The 17,794-nt window shown below is 36.6% G+C and overlaps 1 protein-coding gene across 1 annotated transcript in view; it reads left to right on the top strand.

The window, feature by feature from the left end:
- ME1 (malic enzyme 1) overlaps positions 1 to 17,794 on the top strand; it is a gene marked incomplete at both ends in the record, with an annotated part of 152,148 nt that overhangs the window by 125,981 nt on the left and 8,373 nt on the right. Inside the window, 3 exons of the mRNA XM_080700509.1 lie at positions 8,717 to 8,822; positions 10,269 to 10,411; positions 12,339 to 12,512. Of these exons, the coding sequence (XP_080556635.1) occupies positions 8,717 to 8,822; positions 10,269 to 10,411; positions 12,339 to 12,512 (423 nt within the window). The remainder of the gene's footprint in view (positions 1 to 8,716; positions 8,823 to 10,268; positions 10,412 to 12,338; positions 12,513 to 17,794) is intronic.

Genomic DNA, 17,794 nt, shown 5'->3' with positions numbered 1-17,794 from the left:
ATATGGAAGGAGAAATAGGGTAGAAGAAGGAATCTAGCTGTACTCTAGCTGTCTAGGTAAGGGATGCAGTCACTATTGTAAAAAGAATAAAGAACGGACTAGTTTAAGGGAAAGACAGTGAAATCAGTTTTACATATAGCAAGTTTATGCTCCCTGTGGAAATCTAAAATAGAAATGTCCATTTGCAGTTGGAGATCAAGGACTGATCCAGGTAAGCTCTGAGCCAGAGTTTGGGATGGGGGATCATCATTGTGTAAATAAGTAAAGCCATAGAAAAAACTTAGAAAATTTTGTTATCCTTAGGGATGTAAAATAAAACATTCAAGAACCCCAAAAGTGGAAATCTATAACTGAATTTTTCTTTTGTGGTTTCCAGTAACATTTTTATCTGAAATATATATATATATATATATATACATACACACACACATATTTTAGTATTTTAAATAACTTTAACATAGATTTACTGAGCTGAGACTCCAAATATCAGAGATTACAATACTTGGAATAACTGAAGTTGTTGGCTAGACCTGATCAGTCTCTCTTACTTCATGGTTTTTACCTGCCAAAATAAAGAAGAAGTACATATTTTTTCCTTGCCAAGATAAAGTTACATTTTAAAAGACTGTTACATATTTAACAGCTTACACACTATTTCATATAAAAGAGACCTAAGTTTCAATTGATCATTTTTTCATCTTTTTAAAAAGTCAAAAGTCTTGTAATTGATTTTTGTTTTAGAACTAGTGAATCTTAGTATAACCAGAAAATTAGTATAATCTTACTTTCCAGTTTACATAATTCCTTTGTATTTATTTTTTATTCATAGTCCTATGGAACATCTGAGGGCCAGTAATATTTTTATTTAGCTAGTAATATAATTGTTTATACTTTTTTTTTTTTTTGGCAGTACTGGGAATGGAACCCAGGGGCATTCTACCTCCGAGCTACACCCCTAGCCCCATTTTTTTTTATTCTTTATTTTGAAACAGGGTCTCACTAAGTTACAGAGGGCCTCACTAAGTAGCTGAGGCTGTCCGTGAACAATGATTCTCTGATCTCAGCCTCCTGAATGCTAGGATTACAAGCGTGAGTCACCACACCCAGCTGTTTATAGTATTTTTTAAACTGTGGTCAGCTCAAGAGTAGATAATTATTATCCTAATGTGTTTTCTGTTTTAATTTTCATCATCACAGCTGTGGCTGTAGCAATGGAAAGACTTTATGCCATAGAATATCCATAGTTTAAATAATTCATCAACATTAGTATAATTGATTGAAATTAATTACTTGATAAGTCATAACATTCAAGTATCTTTAGCATTGTATAGAAGGAATTAATATGGAAGGAATTTATATTATTTAATTTATATTATTTTATTTAATTTTATATAGAAGGAATTTAGTTAATATTAACATTTTAATATAGGCAAGCCAGTTTTTAGTTTAAAAAACCTTCACAAACAAGAGAGAGAATAAAAATAATAGGATGAAAAGGAGCATTGCCAGTATGACTAGTACTTGAATTTCACAATGATGACTTTGGATTGCTTTAGAGAGGACAGGAAGCCACAAAACAAACCAATCCAGGCTTTACTTATTCCTTAAATAAATATACTTTGGCTTCCATAGCAAATCAAGTTAATGTTAAGACAAAACTCTCAAAACAAAAAGTGAGGATTTTAACAGGTCATGAGCATAGGCTCCATCTGACCAAGACTAAATCCTTGGACTGGTTTGAAATTTGTTTTGATTTTGGTTTTATTTTGTTGTGTTTTAATTTTACTTTCTTGTATTTTCTAAAAGTTAAAGATTTTGTTTCTATAGATTAGTATCAAAAGTTTTTAGAAGTAACATACATTTATTTGCTGTTAACTATTAAAAGATACTCTGCTACTTTTTATTTATCTTCTTAGTGAAAAATATTTATCAGGAACTACTAATTGCAATCCACAGTGATGATGACAGTGCTATAAAATACATGTAACATTAAAAAAAAATTTTTTGTCCTGGATTATCTGAGACCATGTGCTGAGGAAAATATCTTGAATTACTGCATTAAGAGTGGGGCTGGCCGGGCGTGGTGGCGCATGCTTGTAATCCCCGCGCTTGGGAGGCAGAGACAGGAGGATCGCGCAGGTTCGAAGCCAGCCGCGTGCGCTGGCTTAGGAGACCCTGTTTCCAAATAAAAATATAAAAATAGGTCTGGTAGTGTAGCCCAGAGGTAGAAGGGCTTCCAGGAACCCCAGTACCACCAAAAACAAAAACAAAAACCAAAAAAACAAAAAAAAGAGTGGGGCTGGCCATGTACTTGTAATCCAAGTACTTGAGACAGGAGTATTGCAGGTTTGAGGCCAGCCTCAGCTACTTAGTGAGGCCTTCCACAACTTAGTGAGACTCTGTTTTAAAGAATAAAATAAAGCTAAGGGGTGTAGCTCAGCGGTAGAATGGCCTTGAGTTCAATCTCCAGTACTGGGGGAGGGGGGAGAAAGTGGGGATTATATCTTTGTCACTTTCATATCATTCATTCACCATCTTTTGAATTTATTTCAAATTACATATTTTAGGTCTATATGCAATAGCGACTCTTATTTATATGCTACTTTTAGCAGCAGCCCATTTTATACAGGATTGAATTTGGTTATCTTAGTTCCTACAAAATCATCTCTGAGATTTGTATGTGTTTTATTTAATCATGTGGGTGGTTACTTATTAAAATGAATAAGTTTCTGTTTTTATGGAGATCATAAATTTAAATTTATTTAAAACTATACCAGAAACCATTTGGGTGTGTTTTTATTGTCATGCGGCTTGTCACTAATTGAATGGTGAGAAACTGGTTGTTATCTCAGATTAGGAACACCCACTCAGCTGCCTGCAGCAAGCCTTCACTGGGAGCTACTAATTCTTCTCTTTCATACGGTGGGCCATTATTTTACCACAAATTGTGTGGAATTTTGTTGTTTTGTAAGCCCAAGCATTTTTAAAAATAAAATATGGTGGGAGATTTTTCCTAAAGCTACTTTTACTATATTCTGTTCCTGTTTTGTTAATAATTCTGAAACTCATATAAATTTTCTTTTTTATTTGGATCTTTTTGGTAGTCTTCCTTTCTAACCTAAAGTAAGATAAAGATTAATAATATTTTACTGTTACTAAAAATAAAATACAGCTGGGCCTAGTGGCAAATGCCTGTAATCCCAATACTTGGGAGGCTAAGACAGGAGAATTGTAGGTTCAAGACCAGCCTCAGCAACATAGAGACTTTCAGCAGCCTAGTAACACCCTGTTTCAAAACAAAAAATAAAAAGAGCTGGGGTGTAGCTTAGAGGTAGAACACCCCTGGTTCAGTCCCCATTACCCTCCACCCCCTCCACACACACGAACGTACTGAGATACAGTCATAGAACATTGAAAGCAAGATCCTTGGCCATATTCAATACTGGCTATTCATTTGATGGAGTATAGTTTTCAGTTCTGTTGTATCTAAAGGGTGACAAAATCATCGGAGAGCTCATAGTGGAACCACATTGTTGACTGATGGGTTCATAAGAACAGATTAAAAACTCTAGGGTCCTTAACAGATGTTGAAGTGAAATATCCATTTTCAAATGTACAAAAATGAAGGGCGTTGATACAAAGTCGAACAAAAAATTACAGCCAATTACAGTAAGCTGGAATTCGGTTGGGAATTTTAAAATATTGACTTTCCATTTCATCTTGGTGGCCAGAATATAGTCTCATGCTACAACAAGCTTCAAGGAAACTAAGGAGTTCAACCTTCACCTAGGTACATGTGGCAGACTTAAACTTGAAAATATTATTATTAAAAAGGAGAGAGTAACCTGGTGCATGCCTATAATCCTATAATTTGAGGATCGCAGGTTTGAGACCAGCTTCAGTAACTTGGTGAGATCCTTTTTCTGGATTGTCTCTAAGAAGGAATGAGGCATGCTATCCAACTACACAAGCATGGTAAATGCTACATTTCATATAGAAACTATAGAAACTCTGGCTTAAAAAAGGCTAGGAGATTATAGGCTAGCCTTTTCAACTCAGGTAGAGGAAATCCTTCTAGAAGCAATTGCAGTTCTGTAATATTTGCATCATAACCCTTCAGATATCACTCCAGTTTCTTTTTGCCTTTTACTTGCAATTGAGAATATGCAATTCTAGGAAAGAGTAATAGGCCATAACTGAGTCATGTTTTGTTTAGAAACTTGAAGCTGAGAATTATTATACCCTCAAAATATTTCACACCATTAAAACTTTATATCTTTCTTAGAAGTTTCATTGTGTGAGCATCAAAATAGTCATGAATTTTAGCTTATACTACTTCCACAAATAGTTCAAGAAATAAATTAGATAGTTAAAAACTGTAACTTTATGATTTCAAATTTCTATTTCTGTCTAGGAGCAGAATTTCTTTTCTTTTTATAGTGAAAGATTATTTTTTCCCAGGTCTAAAGAAGCAAGGTCATCAAATTAATGGATTAATGCCGGGCCTGGTGGTATATGCTTTGTGATCTCAGCATTTGGGAAGCTGAGACAGAAGGATCACGGTTTGTGGATAGCTTCAGCTACTTAGTGAGGCCCTCTGCTCCTTAGCAAGATGCTGTTTCAAAATAAAAAATAAAAAATAGGGCAGGGGGTGTAGCTCAGAGGTAGAATGGCCTTGGGTTCCATCCCCAGACCCACAAAAAGAAATTAGTAGATGGATTATAAAAAGTATTCTTTTTATTGCATCATTTCAGGGAAAGGAACTCCCCAAAGTTACAGATAGGAATAATATTGATTTTTTTTTAAATGATGAAATGTATAATCAGTGACATCCCATGGTAGTTATTTTTTGCTCCTCCTTGGGTCAGATGGACCAGCTCTGATGATGGTGGCTGCATGACTCTAAACTACAGGTTGGGTCCACATCTGCTTCATCCACAAGGCTCTCATCCTCCTCAGACCAGCAGGCTAGCCATGTCAGACACTGTGTGTGTGTGTGTGTGTGTGTGTGTGTGTGTGTGTGTGTGTGTGTGTGTGTTGCTGGGGATTGAATCCAGGGCCATTCTACATCTAATCTATACCCCCCAGCCCTATTTTTTATTCTCTATTTTGAAACAGGGTCTCACTAAGTTGTGGAGGACCTCACTAAGTAGCTGAGGCTGGCGGTGAACTGGTGATTCTCCTCTCTCCGTCTCCCAAGTACTGGGATTACAGGCATGCACCAGTACACCCAGCTATGTCAGACACTTCTAAAGCAGCAACAAAGGCACAACAGAACAGACAGAAATACAAGTTCCTCTTAAGGCTTATCCTGGGACTGGCCTACTCTCATTAAGGCCATATGTTTAAATCCAAAAAAAAAGGGGGGAGGAAAGAACAGGTGTTTCCAACTTGATGGTTTGACGCATGATTTTTTTTTTTTTGTGTGTGTGTGTGTGTGTGTGTGTGTGTGTGTGTGTATGTGTGTGTGTGTGTGTGTGTGTGGTACTGGGGTTTCTGGGAACCCTTCTCCGGGCAACACTCCCAGACCTATTTTATATTTTTATTTGGAAACAGGGTCTCTTAAACCAGCGAGGCTGGCATCAAACCAGCGTGATCCTCCTGTCTCCGCCTCCCAAGTGCGGTAATTACAAGCGTGCACCACCACACCCGGCGACGCATGATTTTTTTAACTTTATGATTGTACAGAGGACACTTATACAACCATTTTGTTTCATTTTCAGTAAAGCATTCGATAAATTATAAGATATCCAACACTATAATAAAATGAACTTTGGGCCAGGCATAGTGGTACATTCCTATAATCCCAGTACCTGGGAGACTGAGATAGGAAAATGGCAGATTTGAAACCAGCCAGCCTCAGCAACTTAGTGAAACTCTTAGCAATGTAGCAAGACTGTCTCAAAAACTACTAATAAATAAATGAATAAATGAATGGGGAGATAGCTCAGAGGTAAAATACTTGAGTTCAATCCTTGGTTCAAATAAATAAATAAATAAATAAATGGATTTGTGTTAGAAGATTATAAGCTGTGTGCGGCCCTAGTTGATCCCTAACATCACAAAAAAAAAAAAAAAAAAAAAACAGGAGAGAGAGAGAGAAGGAAGGAAGGAAAATCAGTTTATGACAGCTATTTGCTCTTTTGGACTTATGACTAATTTTAAAAAGGCTATGATAATAGATGAATTTTTGTTGAACAATTTGATACTTTCTGGTGAAAGCAGAAATCAAATTCTAAGATTATATTAACTAATTTTTCCACTAATAAGCATGATCAATAAGAATATGGACTAATAATATTCAACTTACATTACTAGAGACTTAATATTACTAGGTTCTCTGCTAAAGTGAATAGGAAATAATAAATTATATTTGCTTCTGAATGAATTCAATAGAATTCTCTTCCACAGCCTCATATGTGTCTATTTTGATGTATGAGGAGGAAAGGTGAAATAATAGCCTCTTACAGCCCAGAGATGACAAATAGTGAGCTGTGTTTTAGGACGCCTTCCCATCTAATGTCATGCTCATAAAAGAAAGCTGTGCCACAACAATCGCACTTTAGAGCAGAAGAAAATATACTGAAGTTATAAGTGCTAGAAATACAATATTTTCTTCTTTTAACAATTTTGATTACCACAAGTAGTATTGAGCTAGGGGTGGTCCTAAGTGCTTACATGTATCATGTTATCTAATTCACAAACAACCTAATGAGGTAGAAATTCCTCTTATCCTTATTTATGGTTATAGAAACAAGTACAAAGAGATTCACATGTTTCAGACTTGACTTGCTTTTTTTTTTTGGTGGTACTGGGGTTCCTGGAAACCCTTCTATCTCTGGGCTACACTCCCAGACCTATTTTTATACTTTTTTATTTGGAAACAGGGTCTCTTAAGCCAGCACGGTTGGCTTCGAACCTGCACAATCCTCCTGTCTCTGCCTCCCAAGCGCGGGATTACAAGCATGCACCACCATGCCCAGCTTCAGACTTGCTTTTAAAAACAAATAAAAATGACAATAACCTTTTTTTAATTAAAAGTGGACATCTAATAATTGCCTTTATTTTTTAATAATCTTGGTCCTCTATTTATTGTTTATTTAACAATTTTTATTGAACATAAATAGTATACATTTAAACTATATTTGGTGCCCTCTCCCCCCGCCCCCGTTTTCCTTTCTCCCCTCCCACCAATGGTTGTCCAGGTTAACCATGTCATATTCATAATTTTACACATGTTCAGATGTAGACTCTCATTAATCAAGATCAGCCTTCCTCCTCTCCTATCTTTCCATTCAAACTTTGCTGATATTTCCCCTCCATTATCTGGAGTCCCACTGGTATCCTCTGTGTTTCCTAGTTTGGGCATATTAGAGGAAACATATGTACCTTCTCCTTCTGTGCTTGGCTGATCTCACTTAACATAATGTTCTCCAGGGTTTTCCATCTTCTTGCAAATGATATAGTTTTGTTCTTCTTTATGGCTGAATAGAATTCCATTGTGTGTATTTCCCAAAGTTTTGCTATCCATTCATCTGTTGATGGAGATCTGGGTTGGTTCCATATTTTGGCTATTACAAATTGTGCTGCTATGAACATAGGTAAGAAAGACAATAACCTTTTAAAGCGAAGAAGAATCATCTTCGAGATTAACGATTCATAAACAATCTGACATTTACTATTATAAAGCTTTATCTGCATGGCCAATCTGTGCCATAGTGGGAAGACTGAATTTTGAGCAATTCAGTTAAAACCTCCTACCCTTGGTTTCCTCATATGTAAAATTGCCCCGCCTCTCTCTCTGGTGTGTATGTGGGGGTGGGGGGGCATTGGGATGGAATCCAGAGGCTTTCTATCTCTGGTCTACACTCCCAGACCTATTTTTTAATATTTTATTTGGAAACAGGGTCTCACTAAGTTGCTCAGAGCCTCATTAAGTAGCTATGGCTGGCTTCAAACCTATGCAATCTTCCTGTCTCAGCCTGCCAAATACTGGGATTACAAGTGTGTGCTACCACATCTGGCTAAAATTGCTCTAGTTTTATTTGGCCTACTTCTTTAAATTGTTGAGGGGAATCTATGAAATAATGTGAAAACAACTTATAAATCTTAAAATACATAACAAATAAAGTTGGGCAGTGATCTTTATGTAGTGAAGACAAACATTTGTAGCTAGACTATTATAATTAGATATTTCCTAGGTAATACATGGCACATTCATTATCAAAACATTAAAACAAAAACATAAAACTAGTATTTATTAAAAAAAAACTAACAAAATATAAATAAGGTTTCAAGTCCCAATTTTAGTGCATAAATTGGTAGTGTTATAACTAATCCAACTAGCACGTGAAACACTGCAAATACAAGTAATGGGTAGTAATTGTCTCATTCAACTGATATTTTGCTTAACCATTTCATAATGATTTTCTCACATTTTTTATAATTAGGATTTTTTAGTATCAGATAATTAAATGAAGGAAAGCCTTTTTTTGTTCACTGTTGTATCCTCATTGCCTAGAACATTGTCTGGCACAAAATGTTGGAAGAATGAATGAAACTGTAGTCTGACAGTTGAAGAAGGAACTTTAAAAATAGATATGCATAGGATGTGAAAATGTTAAGCTTAAATAGTAATAGCATATAAAATATCATGAAATATCTTTGTCCCACACATTTGACAGATTTTTCATTTCTCCTCATTTGATTTATTTAGGGACGTGCTTCCTTAACAGAAGAGAAAGAGATATTTGCCCATGAGCATAAAGAAATGAAGAACCTAGAAGCTATTGTTCAGGAAATAAAACCAACTGCCCTTATAGGTAAGTTTTTTCTCCTCCCTGCTTTCCACCCCTAGTTTTGACTTGATTGGTTCTGTCTACTGATTTTTTTAAGGCATAATATAACTTTCTTGGAAATTCTAACCCTTGAAATTCACAAACAGCATGATAGTCACTTAAGCAACAGTACCAAGTAGTTGCTTGTCTTCTTTGTGTTACTGATCCTAGCTGAAGTGTGTGGCCCTCTTTGCTAATTCTGTCAGCCTGCTACTGCCTGCCATGTTTGCCACAATGGAGGGGTTTTGTTCCCCAGGGAACAATTTATAGTATTTGGAGATGTTTGACTTAGTTGTCATACTGGGAAGGGATATTGAGGAGGAAAAGGAGCTGGATAGAGGCCATGGATGCTGCTAAATAATTTTAATAATAATCCTAATAATGCTAATAATATTGTACTCAGGATAGCCTCTGCTACAAACAGGTATCCAGCCCAGAATGTCACTGGTGCTGAGGCTGAGAAAGACTGAAGTAGACCCAGTTAGAAGACAGGGATCACATATCACGTATCTTTATGTTTCTCATAACACTTAACACAGTACTCATAAATTGTATGTGCATAGTAAGTTACTTAATGTAGTCAAGTTTTATGTGTTTAAACAAAATTAAAGGAAGTTCTGAAAGTCAACCCCTTATTTTGTGTGTATATAAATCTCTACTTTGTATCCTACTCTACTCTTAGAAACTTGTGAAGTAGTTGGCAGTATTGAGAGCAATGATGCTAAGCAAGAGAATCATAATAAAAACTACTAACTCCATGACAGAAGTTTACTAAGGTTTTAGTGTTGTTTTACAAAATATATTCTTTCATAATCTTATACTGCTTTTCTTTTCTATTAGGCTAACTTCTTTATTCTTCTGTTAAATCCATTCAATGAGTGATATTTCAGCTTTGTGATTAATTTTCTTAAGTGTGAATATTGATTGATAAAATGTAATTGCTTTATAGCCTAGCAAATTGAAATATACTCAAAGAATTGCTTATAGAAAGATAGAAAGAGTAAGTAAGTGAGTGAGTGTGTGTGTGTGTGTGTGTGTGTGTGTGTGTGTGTGTCCATGCCTAGGGATTGAACCAAAGGGTGCTCTACCACTGAGTTATATTCCCCAGCCCTTTTTATTTTTTATTTTGAGACAGTTTTGCTGAGTTGTCTAGGCAGACCTTGAACTTGTGATCTTTCTGCTTCATCCCCCAGTAGGTGGTATTATAGGGATGTGCCACTGTGCCTGGCCACACCTGTAATTTTAAAAAATATTTGATAATTTGTTGGTCTAAAGATTGTTGTCACTAAGAAACATCTCTTTTTATCACTACCGAAATACATATATTCTGTATTTTATTTAGGTTCTTTTAAAACATGACCTAACACACCTCATTGTTTCTTGGATGAATTAATGATGGTCCTAATAACTGTTTTCTTCTTTCTTTGTTAGGAGTTGCTGCAATTGGTGGTGCATTCTCAGAACAAATTCTCAAAGACATGGCAGCCTTCAATGAGCGCCCTATCATTTTTGCTTTGAGTAATCCAACCAGCAAAGCAGAATGTTCTGCAGAGCAATGCTATAAAATAACTAAGGTAAAATGAAAGTATCTGATATCTTATAGGGTTATAGGGAACCTTAGAATATTTTAGGTGCTTTTATCAGATAACCTTTAAAAACTATACAATCAAGATTGAAGGAAAAGTAAACGAATCAGGGGGATGAGAACTATTTCCTTTGCTTTCAGTGTTCTTCATATCACTCCTCTTCTTCAAGAAAATAAACTTTGTAATGTTTTAGTGATAATTTTCTTTTATTTGAAAGTATCTAAGTTAAATATAAAAGTTAAATAAAAAGGAAAATCTTGTTCCTAGGTGGCTATTAAATTGCTTTAAAAGCAGTATTCCCAACATGGAACCATTCAATATAAAGCCACATTATAACTTGTGCTTTGCTAAATTCGGGGTTTGGATTTTGATGTCCTGGTTGGAGCATTTGGGCAGCTGTCTTGGTCCAGCCAGGTCAGGATAGGGATACTTAACGCTTCAATACTTTACTGTTTCAGGAAAATGATGTAGTTTATATTAGTTAATACTATGTTTTTACTAACATATATTTGAATGATATATTGGTATGAGCTTTTTGTTTCTTTCAAAAACTTGAAAATATTATTACAGCAAAATAGTTGTCATATCTACTTAAAACTTATTTCAGAAATAATTCTAAAATGAACTAGAGACGGTAAAGATATACTTATCTTCTTTCTGCACAAATCAGAACTTAATAGTTCAACCTCTTTAATAGTACATCATTAAATGCATTACTAGAATTAATGATTTTTGGCAAGATCAGCTTGTGCGTGGTGACATCAATAACCGACGTTTTTTTTTGGTACTGAGGTTGAATGAACTGAAGGGCATTCTACCTCCAACCTACACCTCAGCCCTTTTTCGTTTTTTATTTGGAAACATGGTCTCACTACTTTGGTGAGGTTCTCAGTAAGTTGCTGAGGCTGACCTTGAACCTGTGATCCTCTTCTATCATCAGCCTCCCAACTATTGAAATTTACAGGTATGCACCACCATACCTGTCCTAATTTTAATTTTTCTCTCATCTTTGAATTGGAGAATTTGTCTCATATTCTTCAGTACTCCTTGAATCCTTAGAGGAAAAAGAACTCTTTGAGCAATACCAAAATTTTGACATAATGCTTTTCAATAGAAAGTGCATAATATTTGTTAAATATTTTGTCTTAATATGTTTCAAAAACCTCAAGAGTTTAGGAACCCATCTATAATGCACATACATAAAATTAGTCAAATTTATATAGTTGCTTTTGTGGTTTTTTGTTTCTTTGTTTTTTGGTGGTACTGGGGGTGGAACCCAGGGGCTTTTCTACCTCTGGGCTATACTCCCAGACCTATTTTATACTTTATTTGGAAACAGGGTCTCACTAAGTTGCTGAGAGCCTCACTAAGTAGCTGAGGCTGGCTTTGAACCTGCGTGATCCTCCTGTCTCAGCCTCCCAAGCGCGGGGATTACAAGCATGCACCATCTGCACCACCATGCCCAGCTTAGTTGTGTTTTAAAATTTAAATATGTCAGAAATAAATGGCCTCAGCTCTTATAATCTTGCCTAATGTTCTATATTGCTAGGCATAAAATCCTGAAAGGCATTTGAAGCTGAAAATTAAGGTCTAACCTAAAATGTTATTTTCAGTAACATGAACAAATGACATGGACCTGTCTTGCTTGTGGTTTTTTTTTTTTTTTTTAATCTTCAGAAGTGTGTAATTGGAAGCCTATGTAGACATGGTTGATGGGTAATGGGATAGATCACTACAGAGAACAGAGTAATAGTCTCATTAGTATCTTGTACTTTGAATACAAAAGATTGCCCGGCATACCAGGGTGTTAATGAAAAGTTAGGCTTCTTTCTAAGTGCTCATTATTTGTTACAGAGTCATTCTGTTCTAATATGTTTGTTTTCACATAGTCTTAGTGGCGTGTGTCTTGTTTCAGGGGCGTGCAATTTTTGCCAGTGGCAGTCCTTTTGATCCAGTCACTCTTCCAAATGGACGGACACTATATCCTGGCCAAGGCAACAATTCCTATGTGTTCCCTGGAGTTGCTCTTGGAGTTGTGGCCTGTGGACTGAGACACATCACAGATAAGATCTTTCTCACTACTGCTGAGGTAGCGTAAGATCCTCAAGTTTGCCAAGGGATATAAATTTTTCTCAGCCTCAGTTAATTATCTAACATTTTACTTATCTATCATCTCAGCTCACTATGTATGAAGTAAAGTCTGAAGAACAGAAAGTTTTTCCCAGTGATAAGTAAGGAATGAATAGTAGGTTCATATGGAGTCACTAGTAATAGCATCTTCAATAATTATTAGATAAAATGTGTCTTTATTTCATGGAAGAAACCTTTTTTCTTTTTTCTTTTTGTGGTACTGGGGATTGAGCCAAGGAGCATTCTACCTTCGAGCTATACCCCAGCCCTGATTTTTATTCTTTATTTTGAAACAGGGTTTCACTAAGTTGCAAAGGGCCTAAGTAGCTGAGGCTTGCCTTGAACCTGCGATCCTCCTGTATCAGCCTCCCAAATTCTGGGGTTACAAGACTGCACTACCATGCCCAGCTTCATAAAAGAAACCCTTTCTTATCCTCATGCTTCTGATCAGATTCTGTGACAATAATGAGACAATTAAAATATTGTTTCCAAACAATGATTAAGTAATAAATATTTCTCCGTTGAGAACCTTCCCTGAACAACAGCATTTTGAAGGCTTTAAAAAAACTGATGTGGTGAGCCGGGTGTGGTAGTGCATGTTTGTAATCCCAGGACTTGAGAGGGTTAGACAGAATCACGAATATTCAAAGCCAACCTCAGCTACTTAGTGACACCCTGTTTCCAAATAAAATATAAAATAGGTCTGGGAGTGTAGCCTGGAGGTAGAAAGCCCCTGAGTTCCACCCCCAGTACCACAAAATAAATAAATAAATAACTGATATGGTGTAGTGGAAATGTTTATCATAATGTTTAGTACCAAAAACAGAAACTCTGCTAATATTTAAGCAGATATTAAGTGTTTATAAAAACCATTCAAAAGAACAGAAGTAGGCTACAGTTGGGCTTTTAGGGAACATTTTCAGAACATCACAGAGCAGGCCCACTAGGGAATCCTGTACTGTTGAGAACTGAAGGGTCTGTGATTTTTACCCTACTTCCAAGTTGATAAGATAGTCACAGTGCTCTCGATACTGGAAGAAGGCACAAAGCTGTTAGGCCAGAGACAAAGGACTTTGTTTGTTACTCAAGGCACAGAATGCACCATAAACTTCATGTTTTTGTCCATTCCCCTTACTCCCTAAGCCAAATATTTCTCAAATCAAGAACTTGTTATATTTGGGGGCTGATGACATATTTTCAGATTTGAACAGGATGTAATTTGTCAATGAAAAGCTTGTGGATTTCTTCCCTTAAAATTAAACCACTATACTAGGTGATTAGAACCAAATAAAACTTAATTCATATTCAAATATGTCGGTCCTGCAAATATCCTGTTCTTTCATTTGTGAAGAGTAACCCAAGAATATAGGCAGAGATTCCTGTTACTAATGTGAACTAAAGGAGCAGACTCCAATGGCTTTGCCTGCTCCGTTCTGCAAGGACATATCTGGATGTGGTCCTGTTCTGATTTGACTTTTCTTTACTGTATCAAAAGCATGACAGCTGATGTCTCAGGTTTTCTTTAACCTAAAAATATTATTGGACATAAGTAGATGTTCCATCACTAAGAAAGCATTTTAAAGTTATTTTTACATAAAGGAAGGGTGCAATCATTGTCTTTTACAACAGGCACATTCAAAGGAACAAAATGATCTTTTACTCAGTCGCCAGTTTTTTTTTTCCTAAATAACTCTAGCACCCTCTAGTGACCAATGTCATGAAAAATATTTTCCATTTCTAATGATCACTACCAAAAACAAAACAAAAACTCTGCAATGCACCAATAAAAAATTTTAAAACTCTGAAGAAGAAAAAGTGGCCACGTGAACAGTTTTCTTCTTACCATAGCTAGTGGATCTCAGGGCTGTGTTCTGTGGCCTTTCTACTTATCTCTGAGGCTCAAAATTACATTACTGTTTCTTAGGCTACCTCTGTTGTGTCCTATCTATTGTTTCTTTATCTCCTTCTCATCTCTTTTTTATTTTTTATTTTATTATTATTTTTTGTGGGTCTGGGGATGGAACCCAGGGACATTTGACCTCCTAGCTACACCCCATGCTCTTTTTTATATTCTTTATTTTGAAACAGGGTCTCACTGAGTTGCAGAGGACCTCACTAAGTAGCTGAGGCTGTCCACAAACCAAGATCCTCCAGTCTCAGCCTCCCAAATACTGGGATTACAAGCGTGTGCCACCATGCCTGGCTTCTCATCTCTTTTTTAACTAAGACACCTTCTACCATTAATTTTTTGTCCTGACTTTTTTATATGTTTTCAAAGATCTCACCATTTTCTTTTCTTTTCTTTCTTTTCTTTTTTTGACAATTGTCATTCCTAATAGTGGCCATCTGTGTGTCTCATCTTTATTATTATTATTATTATTATTATTATTATTATTATTATTTATATACATTGTAATTTTATATCATATCGGGGTATAGAGTAACAGAAAAATATATGCACACAACTCTTGGTGCCCTTTCCACTGGGCCCCTCCCCCTTTTTCCTCCCCATGTGTGACTTTGAGATTGGAATTGGTAATTTTGTATATTCGTGGCATTATTTCAGCTGTTCATTCCTTATGACTTATTCTCATCTTTTACTCTAACTCCAGTTACCTGCTAGATAATTATCCAAAAATTCTCTGTCATGTCCTTAAACACAATGTGTTTAAAGCCCTACACTTATCACTGTCCTCAAGTCCTACACCTTCACTCATCCTCAACATTCATGTTTCTAACAGTGACACCCCCTTTTCAAGGAGGCACCAGAAACTGGACGCTAGACTTTTCATTCTCGCTCATCCTGTAGCCTTCAAACGTACCAGGCATACGTATACCTGGTATGTACATACCCGGGTAGCTGCTTTATCTTCTATCCTTTCTGGAAAGCCCTGAGATGTGTTTTCTACCTGTGAACCCTGTCCTTTAGGGCCCTGCTTAAACCTGACATTATCCTTGCATCATTTTTCGGACAAGCCTATCTCATTTTGATCTTTTTTCTTATCCATGGCTGTCCTTATGGAACACTGGGGTGTTTATTTTATGCTCTTGAGAGTTTCATATTTTAAAAAGATTTAAGTGTCATCTCTGTAGTTAAATTATAGGTTATTTTATTTAACAACAGTCTTTCATATACTATTATGTATTTACACATTTATTTATTTATTCATTCATTTATTTATTTGTTGGTACCAGGGCTTGAACAAACTAGTGGCATTCTACTTCTGAGATACATGCCCAGCCCTATTTTATTTTTTATTTTTAAAAATGTTGTTACTAAATTGATGAGGGCCTTGCTAAATTGCTCATGCTGACCACAAACCTGTGATCCTCCTATCTCAGCCTTCCAAGTACTGGGATTTTAAATGTGTACCACCACACCCAGCTTCCATATACATTTTTAAATTTATTGGTACATTGTAATCGTATATCATTATGGTACACATCACTCGTTGAGCCCTTCCCCAGTTCCTACCCCATTCCCTTTTCTGTCCTTCCTTCTTGCTTAGTGACTGACTTTGATGTCTGTGAATGTACATCTTGAGCATTAGGTCGCTTCCCTCTTCCCCCATCCATTTCCCTCAGTTAAGTTGCCTTCTTTAAAGTATGCACATCATCCTTGCACAGGGGCCATGCTAATCTTCTCTGTATCATTCCAACTTTAGTATATGTGCTGCCGAGGTGAGCACTTCCATATTCTTTTTAAAGACTTCAGTAGCATCTAGCACAATATTAAATAGAAAACGGAAACAATAAATAAAACTTGAGTTCAATTTAAATAAAACTAGTCACATAACTTAGCAAAAGGAATGGATACATTACCACAGACACTGCCAGAAGAAGCCTGGCAAAAAGTCTTTTTTTTTTTTTTCCCGAGGCCTTTTTTACAGAGGCCCCCAAAAAGGAAAAAGTCTTTTTTGTCTAGATCATCTTTTGTACTTAATACAAGTAATGTAAGAGTTCTGGGTGAATTTCGTAACTGCTTTTTAAAACTTATCTGTAGTGTTATGCTTTCTCAAAGTCTTACTTATTTGCTAAGGGCACTGAAACAATATTTTGTTTGTTTTGCCACATTGGAAAGCCAAACTTGCAACCCCAAATTTAATAACTGTTAGAATTATAGCCAAAAATACTAGTTTTATCTCACATAGAACTAGAAATCCCATGGATTGGCACCATACAAAAGGTTTCTGGGCATTCTTAAATTACGAGGTTGTTTCCTGTCACTGGAGACAGTTTTCTGGACTCTAACGAGAACACATAGTGCTCCCTGAAGTCAGCACCCCCAGGCCCACATGGTCTGTAGCCCAGCCTGGAACACACTCCTCCTCCTGCTCACACTGAGGAGACAAGCCTTGCCTCCCATCCTCAGCCAGGTCCTCCGCATCACCTGCTGGTGTCTGCTCCTCTACCCAGTCCACTCCTTCCGGGCATCTCCCAGGGGGCACCTGAGTTGGTGACCGTGGGCAGCAGCATCTGGAGGAAGCTTCAGTGGTCTCAAGTCTCTGGTTAACTGAAAGCCCAGCTGCTGTGACATTTTCGTGATGAAATGGAGATGATTTGAAATCTGCCACAATGTTGACATTCACAGCACATCACAAGCAGCAAATAGTTTTAGAATAAATTATTTAGTAGATGAGAGCAAGACTAAGCACTCTTATAGACTCTCTCCTTCCCACTTGAGTCTTAATCTATTTTGTGTTGCTGTAAACAAAGTATCTGAGTCAGGCTAACTTTATAAAGAAAAGGTTTTTTTTTTTTTTTTTTTTTTTTTTTTTTTTTTTAGCTTACAGCATTGTTGCAGGCTGTAGTGAGGGCCCCATGGTGGATGGTGGAGAGTGTGCAGGAGGAAGAGCTCTCACTGCAGAACAGGAAGGCTGAGACAAATGGGCCCCACATACCCTCCTGAGCCTAAATTCCAGTTGACCTAAGGACATTCCAGTAGGCCCACCTCTTAGGTTAATACCATCATCACTGCACTGAAAACAAAACTTCCAACTCACAAATTTTTGGAGAACACATTTAAACCTATTGTCAGCTCCTTACATTTAGTGAGTCTAGTTCACACACCTCCGCCTCTGTTCTCTTCTGTCTTCTGTCTAGAATGCCCTTTCCCGTTGTCTTCTAGTTTTCTTTCTGGACTCAAGCTTGCCTCCACTAAGAAGTCATCCATCACTATTCTTTGTCTGGATTTCTTAACACTCAGTTTTCACTTTTAGACTGTTTTCAGTATTCTCTCCC

Source organism: Muscardinus avellanarius (genome assembly GCF_963383645.1).
Source record: "Muscardinus avellanarius genome assembly, chromosome: 8".
Taxonomy (NCBI): domain Eukaryota; kingdom Metazoa; phylum Chordata; class Mammalia; order Rodentia; family Gliridae; genus Muscardinus; species Muscardinus avellanarius.
This window is presented reverse-complemented; position numbering and strand designations above follow the sequence as displayed.